Source organism: Aedes albopictus, chromosome 1 (genome assembly GCF_035046485.1).
Source record: "Aedes albopictus strain Foshan chromosome 1, AalbF5, whole genome shotgun sequence".
Taxonomy (NCBI): domain Eukaryota; kingdom Metazoa; phylum Arthropoda; class Insecta; order Diptera; family Culicidae; genus Aedes; species Aedes albopictus.
The window spans coordinates 278,753,878-278,777,435 of NC_085136.1; the positions used below are offsets into that span (position 1 = coordinate 278,753,878).

A 23,558-nucleotide genomic window follows, 5' to 3' on the forward strand; every position below is an offset into this window, starting at 1 on the left:
TGAATCTCTTTACTTTATCGGTGTAGCTCCTCCAAATAATCCTTCAAGAATTCTAAGAATTTTAAAACTTTCGCCAAGAATTCCTCAAATAATCTTTCCAGATATTCCTCCAAGTATTCCTGGAAGAATTCTTCCAGGTATTTTTCAAGAAATTCCTCAAAAATTCTTCCAGGAGTTCCTCCAAGTATCCTACCAGAAATTCCTACAAGAATCCTTCCAGGAATTTCTCCAAGAATTCCTTCAAGAATTCCACCAGGAATTTTTTTCAAGAATTTCTCCAGATATCACTCTGAAAATTCTGCCAAGAATTCCTCAAAGAATCCCTCTAGGTATTCCTCCAACAATATAGGTATTGTTCATCTGCAGTACTTTCGGAATGTTTTCCCATAATTGCTCCACGAGTTCCTGAAATTCTTCGGAAGTTTTTTTTTCATGAACTTCACTAGGGTTTTGTTAGGAACTCCTCCGGAAGTTCCCCCAGAATTTTGACACTCGGTTTTGTCAGGATCTCCTCACAAATTTCTTCTATATTCTTGCGGAAGTTTCTCCAGAAATCTCCCTCAAGAGTCACATGCTGAAGAAATTGTGCTACGGAAGAACCATCAGTGAGAATTTCTAGTGAGAGGCAACCTGAAGGAAAAAATGAGGAAACATTTTTGGTAAGGTATTATTGTCAACATCAATCAACGTTGACGTGTTTAACCCTCGAGCAGTCGCGTCTTTGACTACCTGAAACGACGCCACGCTCATGCTATGTACCAAAAGCGTGCATTTTTCATGGTGCGTGTACTCAGTACACGACGCGACCGCTCCCGGGTAAAATTGGATCAGAAAAAAAAATTGACATCACATTGATTTCCGAACTTTGAAATAATTTCCGAACTGTAAAATTTGATTAAAATTATTTTTAATAGCCCAATTGAGACAGAGCCTAAGTAGATCCGCGGAGATCCTCCAGCCCACAATTAGCTGGAGGCCTCGCCTGTAGCGAAATTCCAGCCCACACTCTGAAATTCACGAAATGCCAATGTCTACTAGACGACACGAATCCAATTCAATCCTGTGTTAACAACTTCAAAGTATCTCCGCAAGCCATGTAAAATGGTCCTTGGTAGAGGAAGCTCTCAGTTGATAAACGTGAATGTGTTCACAGAAGCTTGAGAAGCAGGCTTTGTCGCAATGAGGATGTTACGCCAAGAGAGGAAGAGAGAATTTGGATGCAGTCGACCTTCAGGCTTTTTCTTCGGTTCGATGGCCTCACGCAGGTCTTCCACTTCTAGATAAAGTTTGGACGATATGCAAATACTGAATGATCAACTAGCAAAGAATTCGCTCAAATATTTAATAGCTGTAAGTGCAAGTACAACACTTCTGAGAAACAGGCTCAGTTCTAGAGAGAGGAAGAAGTAGAAGATTCTAGTACGTTTAAAGTTTCTTATGAAATCTGTTTTAAGTCTTCTCATTATGCCAACTGCCGTTAATGTTAAATAAATGATCTTATGACAAACGTTTCGTAGTGGCTTCTTAGTCTTGATGCACGACTATGTCAAACGACAAAGACTCCGTCTCTTGTAGTTCCGTGAGGGTGCTGCCAACCCTGTACACAAGTTAGCGCGAAACTTATTATCTTAGATTCAAAGTATTTCCTTACTCGACGTTTTCCCTCATTCTAGCTCCGGGTAAATCATCCGAGAAGCCCCCGCGGGTGCGGAAAACCTCGTGGATAGCGTCCATCGGTAACCACCCGAAGACGACTGACACCAGCTCAACGGGCTCGTCCGGTGGCAACAGTTCCGGCGGGGGCAGTGGATACTCGCCTGCCATCGAGAAGCTACTGGCCATCTTCAACCCGGGTAATCTGTTTTCCTCCAACAAATCTAGTCCACCGAGTTCCGAGTGTGGAACCGCCTCAACCGGAGGAGGAAGTAGCTCAACAGCGGCGGCGGCGGCGAAGGAGAACACTTCCTCATCGCAGCCACCATCGCGCAAGGAAAGTCCTATGGGAGGGTTGTTCGCGTGGACCACCAAATCTTCCAAGGACGAGGAAAAGGTCCTGAAGGTGAACGTTTCGCCGGAGAATACCATCACTCCGCAGCAACAGCAGCACCATCAGGTAGGCATTTCACAACACTCCCCGCAGCTTCCGGCTTTCAGCGTGGAGAATATTTCCAGTCAGTTGAAGGCGGAAATTAAGGAGAACATCTCCCCCGAGAACACCATTACGAATAAGCTGTTGGTGAATCCTCCGCCATCGTCTCAAGTGCTGACCACTCCGGTGCAGGCCCCAGTCGCTACCGCGGCCGGGTCCCCTCATCCGAAGGTCATATTCCACCTCGGGGGTGACTACGAGGATTCCGAGGATGACATCGACACTCTCACTAGCAAATTCGGTGGCGGAAGTGGCGGAACTACGGGCGTTAATCCACTGTCCCATCCACCGTTGTGCTCGTCCATACTGGGAACGAGCGCCGGCAGTACCACCACCAACAGCAGCGGAATCAGCATCGGTAGCAGCACCATGGCCGAGGGTTCGCCCATTCCGGGCAGCGGTGTGGCCATCCTGCAGACCAGCCATCTCGGTCAGTTGGCCCGGGACTCGTTGACCACCATGTTCAAGAACTCGTCGCTCACGTCGCAGGACTCGATCCGGTCGATGGATTCCCTGGCGGAGATGGCCGAAGTGCAGCACCAAACCATGCAGGTACCATCGCAGCATCCATTGCACCAGCACCAGCAGCAGCATCAACAGCACCCACAACCCGATGACACGCAAGCTCAGTAGCGGACTTGGGCGGAATGTAAAAGTGTCGAATGGTTGATATGATTTTTTTTTCTTTGGATGAACACTCAGTCTTTGTAAGTGTAGGTCACCACGGTGGTTCATTTATCTTTTGATATCGTGAAAATATTTCAATACCTTGAAGTCGGTTGGTTTTGTACGATCAACCCATGATCCATGAGATTGAACATTTGGGAAGATAAGACACTTTGCATGCTATTGCCATTTTTTTGAAATCCAGCATTCCAAGTGAAATTATTTGAGAATGTTTTATAGGAGCACTTGCAAGCTTTGTACTTAAAAAGGCAAACTTTAGATGAACCTTACTTAAAAATCATCCTAAAGAAAACATATAGAAGTCATTGTGTCATTGTCTGTCATATCTAGAAATACATACCAACCGACATTCAAAGGTTTGATGATACATTTTTTTCGATAATACCTTCTCGTAAATAAGGAGCACTGTGTCACAGACGGAAGATGAGATTCTCTGCAGTTACAATAGCCTTTTTAGGCTCCGAAATTGCTCGGAGATGTGTTTTGATTTCGGAAAACGAATCGTATTTCCGGTTCACATGTTCCACATCGAACCCCCTACCTACCGTATACCTTCCCTATTTACATCCAAACATCCATCCAATCAAACCATGATCATTATCGCCATCCTAGTGTTTCCGTTTTTTTTTCTTCACCCATTTAGGTTGTGAGAAGAAAGAAAACATAACAGTAATTAATGTGCCTTCTTTGAAAAAAAAAAAAACAAGCGAACACTGAGAGAACAAGCTGTTTGGTTTCGCGGCGGCTGCTAAAGACTTTGTCCAAGGAAGAGACACTGAAGAAAGAATACGACGAGAGAACACGGAACTGAATCATGGGACTCACACAAATATGGTGAAACAGGTAGAGAGGTAACGAATTACTTATTTTTTTTTATATAACTATGAATATGCGAAACAGTAATACCAGACGGAAAGGAAGAGGCTAAACAATACGTTGGAATCGAAAGCGGAAGGAAGCGTCAACGTCGGATGGGTTGGTCCATTGTTGAAAGCAGTTGGAATTAAAGTTATGTGTGTGTGAGAGTGAAAAAGCGGCGATGGCAACACTGTTTAGTATGAGATAGGTGATAGAAGATATTCATTATTATCGCTTTTTTCCGTTTTTTCGCACTACTTTTTTGTTTTTATATGGAGTTTCCCCATAGGTTCGAACATTTTTTACTGAATATGTTTAACATTTTCATGACATGCTTTAAGTTAGATTAGTCATTACATTTTTCCAGCGTTATTCCAGGAGTTTTTTTTCGTAGTTACAACGGAAATTTTCTCTAAGTGCTCCTCAAGAAATAATTCTCGAGTTTCTTGGAGTTCCTCCTGGAATAACTCCCGAAGATCTTCTAGCAAATTGCTCAGGAGGAATTGGAGTTTCTTCCACAGTTCTTTTAATAATTCTTATCGGATTTTCGTTCAGATTTTATTCCGTAGCTCCTCAGGAAAATCTTTCCATAGTTCCTCCGGAAATACACTGAGTGTTCTTAAAAAAATCTTTAGGATCTCCTTCCACATTTTTTCTGGCAATTCCTTCCAGAGCTCTTACGAGTGTATTTCCGCGAAGTTTTCCGCGAATTTCTTCTGGGGTTCCTCAGTAAATTCCTTGAAGAACGCTTTATTCGCAGAGTTCACGCTTTTTGATCACAATCATTTGCGTTTACTATAAGTCTCCAATGCGCATAACGATCTGAGCTGAAAAAATACACGAAAGCCTTGACAATTTCTTCAGAAAATTCTCCGGGAGTTCGGCCAGAGATTCTTTTTTTTTTATTCTTCTGGGAATTATTTTTGGAATTATTCCTGCAGTGTCTTTAGGAATTCTGGAGTACATTCGAGAATTCTTTCCTGAGTGTCACCGAGAATACTTTTCGTAGTTACTCCGAGAATTTCTTCAGTAGTTCCTTTAGGATATCTTCCGGACATTTCTGGTAATATGTTGTTCCATAAGTTCTAGAAGATTCCTTAAGTCAATTCTGTTAACGTGAGAGTTTATCTAAAGATTTCCCAAAAAAAAAAATTTTGGAGTAATTTGTTAAAAGATATGTATTTTAGTTAAAATTCCCGGAACAAATTTCAATTTCGATCCTGTTTCTCAACAGGATCTTATAACAACTTATGGAAAGACCCGGTAGACATTTTCCAGCGTTATTCCCAAAGGTCGAAATTTCTGCAGGAACTTCTGCAAAATTCTCAGAAAGTACGCAGTAGTCACTAAGAGAAATACTAAAGAGATTTTAAAGAAAAACGGTCTAAAATTGAATTCCTGGAAAAAATGTAGGGGAATTGAAGAAGCTTCAAAGAAGGATTACATGAGCATGAGCATGAACTTCTGGAAGAATTACGAGGAAAAAACGCTTTGAGCAATGAATTTTGAGAAACCTTTCGCCTGCAACAAATTTTAGATTGAATCATTATTGAGTAAACATTTCTTAAAATATGTCTCGAGGAAAATCTTGGAAAATTCTCAGAACGTATGGAAGGAGAAAAAGAAACAGGTTTCGAAGAAATACGGGAAATACAATTTCTTGGAGAAATGTTGGGGAATTGGAGAACTTCGTAAGAAGACATTTTTGACAATTTGACAATTTGAATCTCTGGCCGAACTCCCGGAGAATTTTCTGAAGAAATTGTGAAGGCTTTCGTGTATTTTTTCAGCTCAGATCGTTATGCGCATTGGAGACTTATAGTAAACGCAAATGATTGTGATCAAAAAGCGTGAACTCTGCGAATAAAGCGTTCTTCAAGGAATTTACTGAGGAACCCCAGAAGAAATTCGCGGAAAAACTTCGCGGAAATACACTCGTAAGAGCTCTGGAAGGAATTACCGTAGGAACTCCCGGAGGAATTTTCGTATGAATTTCTGGAGAAGTTCTTGTAACAAATTTTCGAAGTACCGTAGCAATTCTTCTGAAAATAACCACAGAATTTTCTGGAGAAATTCCCCATAGAAACTGCTAGAAGAATTCTCGTAGGAACTCTTACAAGCACTCTCGAAGTAACTCTTGTTGGGATCCCCGTAGGAACTCTTCGAGAATTTCCAGTTTAGATTTATTGAGGAACTCCCTTAGAAACTCCTGGAGGAAATCTCGTATTAACTCATCGAGGAATTTCTGTAGGATCTTCCGGGGAAATTATCCGTAGCTTCTCCGGGAGAAATTCCAGTATAGCATCCGCCAGATAACTGACAGTCCCTTAACTGGGCTTCCTGGGCTGCTTTTTTACTGAGCGCTCGATTACTGGGTCAAAATCAAGTTAAGAAGCTGTTGTCTGTAAAAAATGACGAAAATGTGAGGTATATTTGTAAATCGTTAAACAAAACAAAATATAACAATAGCCTCAGACGATGGGAACGCAGTCCAGTTATTGAACAGCGTTTGCTAATTGTACTGTTACCATATGCATATGCTTTCGAGCGAAAGTTGTATGCACATCTAAATGAATTCCTATAGGAGTTCTTGGCTGCATTTCCGTAGGAACTTCTCCCTAGAGGATGTTCAAAATTCTCATAGTAACAGTTATGTGTAGGACAGTTATGCGATCATAGGCAGAGTACCTCCCGAAGGAATCTAAACTTCATAAAAAATCACTGCGGAGGAATTCATAGAGCAATACCAGTGAAAAAACATCTGAAAGAATCCCTGGGAAGCAACTCCTTAAACAATTCCACGGAGAAACTTCTAAAAGAATTGCAAATGCACCTCCTGTAATAATTCCAGCTAAAGAACTCTTAGATGGGTTCTCGCGAAAAAAAAAAATCTCATGCAGGAAACCCAGAATAAGAACTCCAAGATGAATATCAGAAGAGGAAGAAGAAGACTCGGAAGAATCGCCGGAGCAACTTTCGGGAGAGTTCCCAGAAAGAAAAACTCGTTGAGGAATTCCCGTAGGAATGATTCTTAGTCAAATTCCGCAAGAGAAACTTCTGTATGGAGTCCCTAAGTAGATCCTGTGAAGAAATTTCCTGATAAAATTCCTGAAGTCATTTCTAAAAGTGTTCCAGAAGAAACTTCTGTCCAAACTGATGGACGAGTTTTCGTCTGGTGAATTTTCAGAAAAAAATACAGAAGCAATTTCCTTACCAACTCTTGAGAAAATTTCCAAAACTCCTTGAAAAATATCCGTATTAGCTCTTAGAGGAATTTCCATAGGAACTCTATGAAGAATACACGTAGAAATTAATGGGAGTATTCCCGAAGGAACACCTGGAAGCACTTCCAAAGTAACATTTGTTGGGATCCCCTTTTGAAACTCCTGGAGGATTTTCAGTACCAACTCTTAGATGAATTCCCTTAAAAACTCCTGGAAGAAGTCTGAACATAAACATCTACAGGAATTCCCGTAGATACTTTTGGGAAAATATCCGCAGCTACTCCGGGAGGATTTCCAGTATTCACATATGGAGGAAGTCCCATAAGAATTCTTGGCGGCATTCACATAGGAACTTCAGAACTTCCGCAGAAAGGAATTTCAGTAGAAACTCCTTTAAGAATTCGCGTGAAAATTCCTAGAGGGATTTCTAATTCCCCGTAGGAACTCCTAGAGGAATTTTCATAGGAACTCATGGAGGAAATGTCGTTGGAACTCCTAAAAGAATTCCTGTAGGAACTCCTGGAGGAAATCCCGTATGAACTTCTGGAATTCCTCTATTATTTCCTCGAGGAAATCTCATGGAACCTCCACGAAAAATCTCGCATTTACTTCCGTAGGAACTTCTAGAGGAAGTCTCGTAGAAACTCCTGGAGGAATTCCATTATTAACTCCTAGAGAAATTATTGTAGGAACTTCTGGAGAAATTGCCGTAGGAACTCTTGGAGGAATTCCAGAATTTACCCCTAAAGAAACTTTCATAAAAACTTCTGGATCGGATTTTTCCCGTAGAAACTTCTGGAATTCCTCTATTTACCCCGCGAGGAAATCTCATAGAAACTCTAGGAAGAATTGATGCATTAACTTCTCTAGGAATTCTTGTAGGAACTTTTGAAGGAATTTCCGTATCTACTTCGAGAGCATTTCCAGCATTCACATCTGAAGGGATTCCCATATTAAATATGAACAGCATCCTGGAGAACTCCTGGAGAAATTATAGTAGTAACTTTGAGAATTCCCGTGGGAACTCCTAGAGGAATCTTCAAATCCTTCTAGAAACTCCTGAAGGAGTTTCTGCAGTAATGACCTTATTAAGTAGGTACTCATGAAATTTCGGTACTTGTTCATAGAAGCACTTCAGTGTGAACTCCTAGAGAAATGCCCGTAGAAGCTCCTGGAGCAATCCTCGCATTAACTTCTCGAGGTATTCCCGTATGAATTCCTCTAGTAGCTCCCGCAGAAACTCTTATAGTAAGTTTCATTTTTCGCCTGGAAGAATTCCCATAAGAACTCTTGTAGGAATTCCAGTATTTACCTCTGTAGGAACTTCTATAACAACACTTGGAGGATCTCACTGAAGAATTCCCGTAGGAACTTCTGGAATTAATTCCTCGAGAAAATCTCAACGAAACTCATGAAAAAATCTCGTATTAATTCCTCCAGGAATTTCAGATGTAACTTTCGGAGGAATGTCCATAACTACTCTTCCGTAGAAACTCTTGGTGTCATTCCCGTAGGAACTGCTGATGGAATTCCAGTACAAACTCGTTTGGAAATTTCCATAGGGACTCCTAGAGGAATTCTCAAGTTCCCGTAGTAACACTCCTGAAAGAATTCCTGGAGCAATCCCCGCATTAACTAGCCGTGGATTTTCTGTAGTAGCTTCTCGTGTAGAAACTCTTGAACGAATTGTTATAGGAACTCTGGAAGGAATTCTCTTCGAAACTCCTGTGTGAATTCCCGTATTATTTCTTGGAGGAGTTTGCGTAGGAACTTGTGGAGAAACTCCTAGAAGAATAACTGTAATTGATTCTCGAGATTTTCCCGTACGAACTCCCCTAGTAATTTCTGTAGACTATTTAAGGGGTTCAATAAAAACTCCTGGGGGAAACATGGAGAATTCCCGTACGAACTTCTGAAAGTATTCCTGAAGTAACTCTTGTTAAGATTCCCGAAGAATCCTCCGTACAAACTGTTTTAGGAATTTTAAAGATAACTCCCGGAAGAACTTGCGAAGCAACTCCTGTAGAAATTATAGTATTTACTCCTGAAGGAACTTCCACAAAAACTTGAGGAAACTGAAGGAAGTCTCGTGGGACCTCACTGAGGATTTCCCGCGCGTGGGAATTTCTAAAATTTCTTTATTAACTCCTCGAGGAAATCCAGTAGGACCTTCTTTGGATATGTCCGAGGTATTCCGGAAGAAATTTCAGCATTCATATCTGAAGAATTTCCCAACAGAACTCTTGGTGACATTTCATTGGAACTCCTGAAGGACTTCCAGTACAAACACGTCTCATAATGCCCGTGGTACACCTGAAGGAATTTCTGGAGCAATTTCCGTATTCACTAGCCGTGGAATTTTAACGTAGTAAACTCTTTGTTGAATTCTAGGAACTCCTAGATGCGTCTTCCTAGGAGCTCTTGGAAGAATTCTCGTATTATTTCGTGGAGGAATTTTAGCAGGAACTTCTAGATGAATGCCCGTAGAAGCTTCTGGGTAAATGCCTGTAGAAGTCATGGTAGAAGCTCCTGGAGGTATTCTCATTATTATTTCCGTACGAACGCCTCCAGTAACGCCCGTAGAAACTTTTTAAGGAATTTCCATAGGAACTGAAGGAATTCTCACAAAAACAGCTGGAAGAACTCCCGTAGGAACCCCTGCAAACACTTCCGAAGTAAGTCTCGTCGATATCCCTATAAGAACTCCTGGAGGAGTTCCCGTAGAAGCGCCTGGAAGAATTCTCGTACTAACTCCTGAAGGAACTTCTGGAGGAATCTCTGTAGCTACTTCGGGAGAAATTACAGTATTCACATCTAAAGAAATTCCCATAAGAACTTTTGACGGCATTACCGTAGAAACCCCTCGAAGAAGTCCAGTAGTAACTCCTTTGAGAATTCCCGTAGGAACTTCTAGAAGAATTTTTGGAGCGATTGCCATATTAAGTACTCGTAACTTTTTCAAGAATTCCCGTAGAATGTCTAATTACTCGAGAATTTCCTGTAGGAACTCTTAGAGGCAATTTCATAGGAACTCGCGTTTCAAGGAATTCGCGTATTGTTTTCCGGAAGAATTTTCATAGGAACTCTTGGAGGAAATTTCGCTTTAATTCCTCGAGGAGTTCCCGTATTATCTCTAGTAATTCCCGTAAAAACTCTTATGAATAGCTATGGGCCTCCTGAAGGAGCGTCCGTGAGATATTCCTGTAGGAATTCCAGCATTTACTCCTAAAAAACTGCCATAGAAACTCCTGAAAGAAATCCCATAAAAACTCACGGAGGAAGGCTCCTATTACCTCCTAGAACAATTCCCAAGTAACATTTTTTAGTGAAAACGGATTGAGGTTCGTAGAACCATCATAAAACCAAAATAGAATGTTTTAGGTTTTAAGACGGTTCTCAAAACCTCTTCAAGACGAATTGGCCATCAAAATGTTAGTTGGGATTCCAATAGGAATTCCTAAAGAAGTGTCCATTGTAATTCCTGGAGGAATTCTCGTATGAACTTCCGGAAGTATTTTTCTTACCCCTTGAGAAATCAAAGATAAAACTCCTGGAGAAAAAAAATCTGGAGAGAGAGTCTGCGATGGGTAGCACGGAGTCATTAGCTTTTGTGTGAAACGCTCACTCTATCCTCATACCTGCCACACGATATACACATGCAAAATGGTCATTGACAGAGGAAGCTCTCAATTAAAAAGTGTAAAAGTGCTCGTAGAATACTGAACGGAGCTGAGAAGTAGGCTTTGTGTAGAAGTGTAGAAGAAGAAGATATGGTCACATGACAGTCAGCGTGCTTACACACGGAATTTTGGCAAATGAGCTTATTCTCCGAATGGAGTGACGTGAAAAAAGTCGGAGTTGTATAGAGGTGAGGAAATTCGTCCCGAATGAGGTGGCTTTCCATTTGATTTACAAGGCGAGTCAATTCATTCGAGTGAGTAGATATTTCTAACCTCGATATACCACTCCGACTTTTGCAACGTCACTCCATTCGCAAAATGAGCACAAAAGTGTATGACTATCATCTTTTTTAAATAAATTTTTCAAACATATTTTCGTTTCCTAACCGATTACTAAACAGTGAATCGCCTATCGCATAACAGTATGCCCGAGTTGTAATGAATGATCGTATGCTTTGGTATTTGAGTTTAAAGTAGTTTGAAGATATCACACACACAAAATACCAGCATGAAACTAAACAAAAGCGAGTAACTAGTAGTACTTATGCGTGCAAGCAAAAAAAAAACAGAATGTAGGTGAGATGGAAACTATTATGTATTAGGAATGTAAACGAAACAAAACAAAACTGAATTGGACCTGAATAAAACGTTAGAAAGAAGGGAGCAGAACTAGGAAACAAACCGAAACAAAACAAAACAAAAAACAAATGAGAACTGAGAAGTATTATTAATGGGAAAACGATGAAACACACTAAGAATATAGTAGGAGAGGAAACGAAGACGACGACGACGAGCACGAAGGGAGGAGGAGGAGATGTGAACTTGCGTAACTTTACCCTTAATCAATGCCAATTGTGATATTAGTTTTAATCGACACGTGATTATTTTAAATAATAGTAAGACACGATTACAAGAGAGATAAACGAGAGTCAACAAGCTATAGGTGATCATATTAATTTTCTTGAGTGATGCGAGAGGGGGATGTGATGAGAGTGGTGTGTGAGTGATTGGAATGGCGAGACATCAGTTCTCAAATGCTTCAATAATGGATCTTCCTGCTTTCCGCGTGATTGGCTTCGAGCGAAATGGTACCGAGGAAGAACTGACAGCCGTGGTTCTTCAGTGTTCGCTTGAAACGTGTGTTGATACGAGTGCGCCATCTATTGCAAACATGTCTATTTTTGGATACCTTTTTGTATCGAATGAACGTCCTTGCCTGTATATTTCCCATGATTACATTTTAAACACTCTTTTTGAATCAACATTTCCATCTTATCGCGTTCGATGAGGAAACATGTGAACTTGGAATACGAGAAGAAGATGTGCTGCAGAAGTAGGTGTGACGTGACACATATTGTTCTTATGAAGACCATTTCATCGAACGTGATTCAGCTTTCTTTTGATTGTTGCACGTTCTTTTTATATTTTCAGAAATGGCTTTCAGTGGAAACAATGTTGTGCTACGGTTGTAGATAACTGTCCGTCCAACAATTTGGAGCTCAATTAGTTTTGAGAAGACTCTGAAGATCGCCATAAAACCCTGTTTTTTTTCAATCTGGTTTTATAATGGTATTAAGAACCTCTTTCGATCTATCTGACTTAACATCTTTTCTTGGATATCAAAGTGTGTGGCTCATGATTAGATGACATTCCTAGTAAAATTTTTAGTCAAATAGAATAAAAGAGGTTCTTAAAACCATCATAAAACCAAAATAAAAGCTATTAGGTTTTATGGCGATTCTAAAAACCTCTACAGAACTAATTGGCCATCAAAATGTTGCTTGGGATGAGAGTCTGCAGACGGAGAATGGATGCCTGGCATTCATAAGAATATCCTCATTAAACATAAAAAGAATATGAGTACTTCGAACTGCTTCACATCGTCAAACTAGTTCTAATAAAAGAACAATTAAACCAGTCATGTATCCAACAAAAAACAGGGACGAAGGAGGTGTGTCCAATAGAGGGATCACGTTTTATTTGTAGAAGGAAACAGAAGCTCAATTCGATACGTGAGGAGGGAAACTACATTCGTTTCCCTTTTTACTCGTGCTATAGTTAGATACTTCATGGCGTATCTAATTGGGCTAGTCTAGTGAGAGTAATAAACCATGAAAAAAGCACTTAATCAAAACGTTTAATCTGCATGGGACTTGAAAAAAAAACTAAAATTATCCAAACGAGATCGAGTAGGTATCGCTAGAGCCAATAAAAACAACTGATTGCATCTCTCGCGTGAAATGTGACGACCAAATTATGGCAGCCGGTCAACTTTTCCACGAAATCATAGCACATCTACGATCTACGATGAGTCACATTTTTACAGTTGCCGAGAAGGCAGAAGAAACATGGAGCACCGTTGAAAATTCATCCATTATTGGGATGTGGGTTTCACACCATGTCTTACAAACAATACACACGAGTATGTTGGGAGAACAGAAAAATAACCCAAGCAGTAGAAAGAAAGTTCATAAGAGCTAGGATCCAGAGAGTAAACCTAATGTATCATCATTAATATCACCCTACAACAGCAGCAGTAGCAGCAGAAGTTGTTTTGTTTTTGGTTTATAGGACTACAACACACAACGGATAACGCGAAACTTAAAGAAACGATGCTAGAGAAGAAAGCGAAGCGTTTGCCATGCGGTTGCACAAATTTATATGGATACGGGCGAGAAAAGCAACTTCAAAATTATCACAAATATTTCCCTAAACCTTATTTGAACCGTACTTGATTGATAAATCTATACTGTAATTCTGTTTGTAGTTGTTTCTCGGGAGACTTTGGCTGTCAGTCAAAGAAATGCGTTGATTTTCTTATCTCATTGCCAACGTTTCGATCTAGACGTTGGAATCTTTTTCAGGGCCTGCGGTTCATTTGTTCAATTGGGATTGAGTTTACAAATTACTATACTTACTCGAAATTAACCGAAAGATTCCGAGAAAGATGCCAATTTCCCAGTCGAAGCTCTACAGATACTATCACCGTGCAGTTGATTATCGAGAGTTCGTCACATTGTCCCAGTCTCCGGCGAGATCCGAATAAACTGAATACACGATTGATTGATGTCGATGAACAAATGGTGCGTTGGGATCGGGTGTTCACGGAATTTCTGGAGGATTAGTCGTACGATGTAGATCTAGTCCGTTGTCGACCAGCCGTTGATGAGGCTGGCTTGATAATTTCCCACAAACTCATTCGTTCTAGGGTAGCACTTTGTTGATGGCATTCAAAATGGCGATCTGATCACCACTCCTTATCACCACGACGCCCAGTGTACCGTAGTTGACAATGCCAGGTAGTCCGCCTCATACGTTAAAGAGAGATACAGTGGACTGTCGTTTACAGCACCAGGATACTACTGCTGCTTGTAGCAGGTATATGTACCCATTCGTTGACCTTCTCTTATATACATTGGACGCTCAGCTCGCATCGGAATAACCAACGAGCTTCGAATCGCCGGCCGCAGTCTTACCGTCTTTGTCCCTTTGTGGTCGTAAAGGATGTAGGCATCCACCGGCCTCCTGATACGGATATTTCATCGTCCGCCTTCTCTTCCGCAGTTTTCTGGGACATTTTCCTTGATAGATTTTCGGTGGTATTCAATGGAGTTTGCACATCCTTCACATCTTGCGTGTTGAACTGCCGCAGCATGGAATCGAAGTACGGTTTCCTGATCCAACGACTCTGAGCCTTTCGTACGGGTGTAGTAACTAATGCCCAAACAGCTCACCGCAGATCCCAAATTCTTCATCTGGAATGTACTGCAGAGCTTGGTCTTCAAGTTGCTCTTCAGGACTGCATCGTTGGAGAAAATCAGCACGTCGTTGACGTATACTGCCATGAACAAGACTTTTCTGCCCTCGATCCAGTGTAATACAGACATATGTCGTATTCGGATTAAGCTTCACAAAACATATTTCCTTTTCGAGATCGCCTTCGAAGAACGCGGTAATGGTATTTGGCTCCCATGGCGGACAAATACCGCAGTGAACTGTGAAGAACGAAGACTTCGTTCCCGTCCAGGCTGCTTCGGTGATAACGACGTGAGCCTGAGTTAAACATTAATTCAGCAAAAACACAGCCTTCGATACAGCTTTCGCCTAGAAGGCTTTCGACAGTCCTGCTTTGATCAACATGCACCAAGTGCGATCCAAAATCGATTAGTTCGCACGCTCTGTCATTCCATTCCATTCCAGGTACGCTTCGAAACCACGTGTCTCGTTATCGATTCTCAACACCATGAGCTCCCTGCCGGATTGCAGCTCCGCAATCACGGGGAATTCCTTGGACACCTTCAAGACGTCCGACTCAGACTTCGACTTTCGGAAATACATCCAAAGAAACTCACCTCCATTGGTCCGCATTGGTCGAAATGAACGATGTCTAATTTCTCGGCAGCACGGGAGCCTTATACTTGCTGAACAGGTTCCGACATTGCCCTTGGGACAAATTTTACAGTTCACTTGACCTGATCAGATCGTCGCATGATCTTGACGTTCAAATGGCGCATCTTCAATGTTAATCCAACACCTTCAGGCTCTTGGACGACGCACAAGCTTGCGCGCTCTTCGAGTCCTGTTGATGCTGTTCAAGTTAGAAGAGATTGTTATCTTCGATACCTGTCGCAATCACGTTGCCGTCCATATGGGCCACTCTGCATCTGGACTCCGGCAACAGGCTTTGTGCAAAAGTCAAGAGCACCAGCGCCTTGATTCGCTAGGAAGGGTCATGGAGCCCCAGTGTCCTAATCAGCTCTTAAACCGCTTTCTCTGCTTTTCGTTCGTTTGACAATAATTCCCGTATTCAGCCTTCTACGCTGAGTTCTTAGTATTTGCCGCTTCCCTATAACGGGTCGTATTGGCACCGATTCTCGACCTATGAATGAGCCAAGTATGTCAAACTCTCAGCCGTATCAGCTTCCCGGTTGTAGTTCCAGGTAGCATTCCACGCATACCTCGGGGTCTGTCTGATCCAGCGGATTGCGTCACAGAGAGAAACAGAAGTTACCTCCAGTTGAGAATGACGCCTCCTGATTTTGCTTGAACGTTGGCAGTCTCATTGCCTGGGATGCCAGGCACCCAGACTAAGGTTATTTTCGAGGTCTCTAACCTTCCCATTATGATCTAGACCGAACAGGCAACTCACGGAGTCCGAGAATACCACATCCCGAGATCCTTTTGCATGTCCAGACGCCTGCAGTAATACGTAGACCTCTGCTGAGAAGATAACATAGAGACCGGGTAACCGGCTCCAGCAGCTCCATCACCTACTTCCTCTTGTGCTAATGAGCCCTTGGTGAAGATGTTTGGCCTATACAGAGTTCCTTCAGGACTTACACCAGCCCGACATGCGTCACTCACTCGCCCGTCAATCTCAGGAACGTTCGCATCCCAAGCCTTTTGCCATTGGCGAGGACTAGTGGCTAACAGTAAGAAGTTCGTCGACGTAAGATCGTTCCACTGACTCGAAGCACGCTGGACTACTGGCATCACACCAGGTAGATGGTACCTTTCCAGGGCCCGCACAGCTAGCTGTACTAGCTAGGTCCTCCACTACCAGATGTACCAGTCAATGGTAGCCCACTCCACCAGCAGTGAATCCACGGATAAAGTCTTGAAAGCGCCTGAGCAGATTCTAAACACCTCGTGTATTGAGGTTCTAAAATTGAACATGCGCCCTTAGATGTCCCATATGTTGAGGGTTGTCAGGATAAAAGTAGTCCCCCATGTCAAGTCGTAGGCCATTCGATAGATCTAATGATACTTCATCTCCGTACAGGTCTTCACTCGACGGTTTCTCCAAAAGACGGTCAAAAGCGGAAAAGAGCGTTTCCGCGCTATGGCCGCGTCGGAATGCGCGACGATTAACCATCCGCTCGAGTGTTTTCCTCATGCAACTTAAAGAGGTTATTGGCCTATACCTCTCCGTCCGTCCTATCCTCTTTGGGGGATAGGAATAACTAATCCTCCTTTCCACTCATCAGATGCAGCTCCAGTTTGCCATACCTGGCTCATGGTATCAAGAAGGGCCAACCGGCCGATAAGGGGGGAGTTTCCTAAGGATAGGATACCCGGTATCGTCAGGACCTTATTGCTAGCCTAAGATGGCTTTCGTTATAGAACTCCGCTTCCGCCAATAATTTGGCATGCAGGAAAGACTCGCTGAAATTGCTGTTGACCGACACCTCGGCAAATGATCAGCAAAGGCCTCAGTGACCATACCCGCATAATTCTCGGTTACTTTTTCAAAACGACGTATAATACACGCAAATCCTATGTTGATACGTCGTTTTGAAAAAGTATCCGAGAATTGATGAAACTGTTATCTACTCTTATAACCTTTTCCGCATGTCTATTCTTACCACTGACAGCTTTGAGCTTCCTCCATAGTTCAGCCGAGCTAGTCTTCTTAGTTATCTTCGCTGTAAAATAAGCCCATGTACCCTCTTTGGCAACCCAGATGGCCTTCCTGGCCCTGGTACGCGCAAGTTGAAATTCTTAGTAGGTCTCGTGGGGTCATCGGGTGCCAGTCTACGAAGGGCTCTTAGGTCTTGCACCTAAGTTTCAAGGCGTCCACAAACCTTTCCGCCTGGCTATTGGACTGCGGGTGGTATGGCGTGATTCGGCAATACAGAACGCCGTTCTTCCTGAACATAGTCGTAAATTGCTTCGACGCGAGTTGGGTGGCGCTGTCTGAAAGGATTCCTCACGATGCGGATTTCCGGTCACTTGAAGAAAGCGTTACAACTACCAAAAAGCGTTAAGCGGTCTCGCAAATCCAAAGTAGATTCGTGATGGTTGAAGCAAGACCTTGGGTAGCGTCTTGGAATAGATAAAGCGGCTGTCACGCCTCTTGACGTAACTATCAATGTCCTCGTCGATCCTCGATCAGTACACGTGACTTTGTGCAACTGCCTTCATACGCTCTATTTCCGGACGATCCCTGTGTAGTTACTTAAGATTTCGTTGGTAAAGTGCATCTTGGTGATAGAAGAACGAACGTACTGCTGTGCTGGTGATGATGTTGACGCTGGACCACTTGCTTGAGAAACGGGCACGGAGATCCAGGTAGCGTCTTCACGATTGCTTCCACTTTAGATGGAGTTCTCCGGTATGTGGGTGATTGGTTTGATCTGCAGCTGAAGAAGGTTACACTTCTCCTCACGCGGAACAAACTTGAATTTGTTGAAATAGAGCGGTGAGGTACTTGTGGTGCTTTTCTTGAGTTTTGCTGAAGACCAGAACGTCGTCCAGGAATGTGTCAATTCCTTCACGATCGGCAATCATCCTGTTCGCTAGCTGCTGGAAGGCTTCCGGAGCAGATTTCATTCCTGGTGCGAATCGAATGAAGCTAAAGAGACCTCAATACGTAATGATTGTGAGGAGTTGCTTCGAGGTGCACGCTATGTCGGAACCATCAGATTATAAAAATTGAATGTACATCGGGTTTCTTTCCACCAAACATCAGTATTCAAGCTATATTTTCATTTGCAGAAGGTTTTAAAATATTCTATCGGTGAAAATTTTTCCATACATTTTGTATGGGAGAGAAATTGGCCGAAAATAAGAATTTCATGCAAATTTGTATGAAAAACAGCTAAAACACTGAAAAAATCAAAATTTCCCCGATGAAATATTTTAAAAGTTTCTGCATATGATAATATGGCATGAATTCTGATATTCTGTGCAAAGAAACCTGATGTACATTCAATTTTTATAATCTGCTAGTTCAGACATAGCGTGAGGTGTCGTCCACTTTCATTTGAAGTTAGGCATCACTGAAATCAATGATGCTAAAATTCCGGCAATTGTCGCAAATTTATTTATATTCTTGCAGTGTCCGAGGTCAAGCTTGAATACTTTAAAAACGACAGCAAGGTAATCATAAGGGAGGTAATCTGTCACACTGTACAATCCGCCAATGACAACTGGCAAGTTGGTGTCTGTTGGTGTCGATCTACTTAGTATTTTTCACTAGTGTGTTAGCGCTCTATAGTGTAAACAAACGTACCAGCTAACTCTTCCACTTCCCTCGCCATGTACGTCTCCCTGCATCCTCTGACTGCGTAGATCCTGCTATCTTCCTTCAACACACCTTGAACTGCCGGAAGCCTTAAGATCCGTCAAGGTTCACTGTCAGGAACTGTGGATTCGAGCAGCCATCTTCCTGGTTGATATTTTCAGCCTTAAATAAGTAGCAACTACAGCACCCCTCTTTGTGACTTTGATTGATTTGTCTTTATTCAAGAGACTTTCTTTGTGACTCTTTTGCTTATAGTTCTTCGTATAGTTGCAGCCACGGACAAAATGCGTTGTAGTATTAATACATTCATGCCGCATTATAATTCACTCAAATTCACTGCTTACCAAGCTTGCAGGAATTATCATTCGTTGCAATCGCAAGTAAGCATAGTTTGATCTTTCTAAGTTGACGACCGACCAACAGCGTTCTCCATGGGTCTAGACTCAACCAGCAAATAAAAGATATTCATTAGTATTTCAACCTTACAACAGGCTACACTCTTCAATAAGTAACATATCACATGGCGACCGTAACAGGACACTGATTAACACCTAAACGGCCATCGTCATTTTTTGACGTCGAATTTTCGAACTGAATTTTAACCAATCTTGATGAAATTTTGGGACAATATTCAGTTTTTATCGTAGTTCTGATCAAATGAGACACGAAAACTGAAATCCAGTTGGTTGCGGAATTATTCCGGATTCCCTTGGGATATCAGAGTTATGACATTTGGTGTAATAATATCAAAACTTTTATTTTCTTTTGGAAATTATGTTAAAACATTATGAATAATGGAATCCTGGAAAATAGTATTTTTTCTGAATATCTGGAGTTCATCCGGATGTTCCTAGGTCCTTTGGAATATTCCCGTGTGAACCTGTTGTAGGAGACATTTGCATATTTACTCAAAAACATGCCGTGCGACAGCTCTTTCTTCATGATTTACCGTAAACAGAATTATTATGGCTATAAAAGGGGAGTTTAGCTATTTTAGTCGCTTCCGGAACATCCGGGTATGCCCTGAAGTAACCTATAGTAAAGGACATTTGTCTTTTTACTACAAAACATATCGTGTGGCAGCTCTTTCTTTATGATTTAACATGAATAGGATTCCATAACCATAAAACAAGTCATTGGCCTTTTTGGTCACATCCGGAACCTCCGGGGTGCCCTGGTGGAACCTGTAGTAGGGGACATTTGCATATTTACTCCAGAACATACCGTGCGATAGGTCTTTCTTCAGGATTTTACTTGAATAGGATTCCTATAACCATGAAAAGGGTCATTGACCGTTTTGGCCCTATCCGGCGGAACCTCCGGGGTGCCATGGAATAACCCGTAGTAGGGGACATTTGCATATTTACATCACAACATGCCGTGCGGCAGCTCTTTCTCTAGGATCTTACGTGAATAGGATTCCTATGTTCAACCATAAAAAGGGTCATTGATCATTTTGGCCACTTCCGGAACCTCCAGGGTGCCTTTGTGGAACCTGTAAGTAACATGTGCCAGCAGGACGTTTCTTGCTGTCCTCGAATTCGGAGTTGGTCGGTGGGATTTTGTGATGCTTGATTGTACTCACCGATTTCTTCAAAGTTTCACCAACGCATTGTCGTATTTGAGGTTTTAAAGACGTTGGCATTCCGCAATGGGTATTTCAAGAGTGAATTCACCTTTCGCATTGGTCTCGACTTTGTAAATACGGATGTCGTGTGGATGTTGACGCCAGACTCTAGAACTGATCCGCGTGAATTTGTTGAGGTCGAAATCTTCCGTTCCAGCGTCGTTTTTGGCCGTACAAGCATGCTGAGACGGTGTCCGGCCGTTTGGCCGAATGTCGTTTGGCTGAACGTCATTTGACCGAATGCCATCTAGCCGAATGGTCGTTTGGCCGAATCATGATCGAAGGAACTTTTTGACATTCTAACTACCAATATGATCATAAGAAGTAGTTCCTTCTTTTAATCATAGGCTATTCATTCTAGTTTTAACATTGATGGATTAGTTGTCATTGAAACAGCCAATGTTTTATCAAAGATTATTCCTTCTTTGAATCATATGCTGTTCTTTCGAGTTATACTGATGCGGAGAACAGTGGCATGATCACTTAAGTTCATCATTCATTTTTCGGCATTCGGCCAAATGGCCCTTTCGGCCAAATGGCCCTTTCGGCCAAATGGCGTTCGGTCAAACGGCATTCGGCCAAATGACCCGGAACCCTTGCGGTACCAACGATCGAAAACGAGCTCCAGGATGTTAGAATCCAGAAATTTTATGATGAATTTTGGACTATCCGTTAGCCGAAAGGAACCGCTTTCTTGAATGCCGAAACGTTCAATCATCTGCACTATCCAAGCTTTTTGTTCCGCCATCTGCTGATCCCGATTCTAGTACAGAATTTGCCAAATGTTGTTTTTTCTCTATTCTCTAGAGGAAATTTCCTCTGAGCATTTTTTGCCGAATTCCGTAACCTTTTTAAAACAATTTAGAAAGTTGAAACCTGAAAATCAAAATGAATGTTTACATCAATCCGTTAGACTATTGTTCGTGCATCCGTCGCCAATCGCTGAGCTAGTAGCCCTTTTCGGAAAAACAAAACTTTAGTTTAAGACAAAATTTTATTTCAAATACAACAGAAAAAAACACATAACCGATAAATATATTCTACTGATGTACGTATAACACACACACTATATTCATGTTACTTATATTTTGGCTGTTTTCGTTTCATTTTTTAATAAGTCATTTAAATCTATTCAAATTTCCGTTTAGTTGGTAGAGCAAAAAATAAGAATAATTCAAAATTTTAAGTAGAACTTCTGAGTAGTAGACCTTTGGCGCAGTACTTCATCAACACAAATACTACAACAATAATGAGTTAGTGTACTTTCGGCAAGGCACGTTTCACACGTTAAACATAAAAACCCCACCCTCCATTTGACCAGTCCTGCCCCGCCCCGCCTATTCGAAAGCAAACATCCAGTGAGAGTGTAGCGCAACCATCAAACCACGGATCACAGTTTGATAGGCAGTTTTGTTTTTGTTCTTTTTCTCTTGAATGTGTTTAAGTGTCTTCATTTAATACTTCTGTGATACAAGATAGTACACTTGTGATACGATTATAATATTTTTTTTAATTAACGCTGCAACAATTTTAACAATGCTTCTTAGTGGCATTTTTGGTTTTGTTATGGTTTTAAAGCTGTTTTAAGGGCGCATTTTTCGATCAATAAAACCGTAACATAACCTCCAATGTCACTAGATAATGAAGGCGCCTTTCTCTGCGTGAGTCAACAAGCACGCTGACTTGTTCCCTATCGTTTTTCGTTGGTCAATCACCACTTAAGTTTTTTTTTGTCTTTTTATCCACATACTAGTTAGCTAAATAACAAATAAAAGTATCGATTTATCTTTAATTCAAAGCGCCGTGTAGGTGTGTCCCACCGCGGACACTAGAGACAAGAAGAGGAGGCAATGAACTTACCACTATTTAGAAGTATGTACTTTGAATTTCTTTTTAACGATGATAGTAAGATTCCATGTACATTAAACTCGATGGTTCTCCACAAAGTACTAAAAAACAAAAACTAGAATAGAAGCGGCAAACTGCAGAATCTAGGATAGAACGTGCCCTTTTCTTACGGTTGGGCAACGCAACGGGCTCATGTACTTGCTCTCGAAATCTATCGTCAAACTTACTTTCCCCAACCCGGACCCCAATTATTGATCGGCCAAGAATCTGTAAAGCCTATACGGGGAAGAAAAGGGCATCCAGCATGCGCGTAGAGCGATACATCCTCGACACGAAGTGCAACTTCAAGAGGTGCTTGTTTTGACTTGATCACCAAACTCTGCAACAAACGCAACTTACCACAAAACCCACAAACATTTGCTTATACAAGGTTACGTACTTCATCATTTAGTAGGGAAGTGGAGAGATGATAACAAATTTTAGTTCAACTACGTTCAAATATACACCAAAATAAGCTGATTAGGAGCATCGATCCGGTGGAATTAATTTAAACAAAACACACTTACAATTGCAAACGCAAATACACACACACACATACACACACCCAAGTACATCTGTTAGTATATTAGAGCTCACTAATGAAAAACAAAATCCGAATATTGAAAAACAACCCTCCTACACACCGGAAGGAAATGTTCTCTCTCGGACTCTAGGTTTCATTTTTAGTTACTGTTATAATTTATAATTTAGTACGATATAATATATGTTGGAATTCAACAGTTAATGTACCTACCATAAAAGAAACAAAAAACAAAAAGAACCCCGAAACAGGCAACACACACACATACCCACAGGCATACGGAACGGACACTCTTTTATTCGGATTCAAACTTACTACCCAACTTAACCGCTAGGTTTATACAAAACAGGAAAAGAACATTACAAACAACTTCGGATTTCCCGTACATTTTCCGTTCTACAATAACAAAACCCTCTCTTCACGCGTCGTCCTTCAAACCACCCCCGCCCCTTCCTGAAAGAAAGCGATGATTATTTTTTTTCCTGTAAATAAACAATAGTAGTGTTGATTAAACGTACGCATTCGTTCGTTCGTCGTGTTTGTGTGTCTTCATTTTCATCCGATTATGTTCCATTTCAGTCTGTCTCTAGTGTTCGTTACTTGCGTAGATCGATCGAAGAAACTGTTCAAAAGTTCAAAACATGTCCTCTGATTTTGAATGTTTCTTAGTGATTGGCCAATAATGGTTGAAATAGGTTAATCTCATTACATGGCGACCGTGACAAGAAGAATCGCAGCAGGCTGTGCGCGCGAGCGGCTGCGTTTTTAAAACCGTCTGTCACGCGTCTGCTTTGTTCCGCGTTGTTTTGAATATGGCCGACCGAATTGAGAAACGGTTTGTGGTGCTATCCCTTCCGGCAAGTTTACCTTGAAAAGTGC

The 23,558-nt window shown here is 41.7% G+C and overlaps 1 protein-coding gene across 1 annotated transcript in view; it reads left to right on the top strand.

Moving 5' to 3' along the window:
* LOC109433664 (mucin-3B) overlaps window positions 1-23,196 on the top strand; it is a 37,407-nt gene extending 14,211 nt beyond the window's left edge. Inside the window, exon 4 of the mRNA XM_062860092.1 lies at window positions 1,674-23,196. Within this exon, the coding sequence (XP_062716076.1) occupies window positions 1,674-2,782 (1,109 nt within the window). The 3' untranslated portion in view covers window positions 2,783-23,196. The remainder of the gene's footprint in view (window positions 1-1,673) is intronic.
* The last annotated feature ends 362 nt before the right edge of the window (window positions 23,197-23,558 follow it).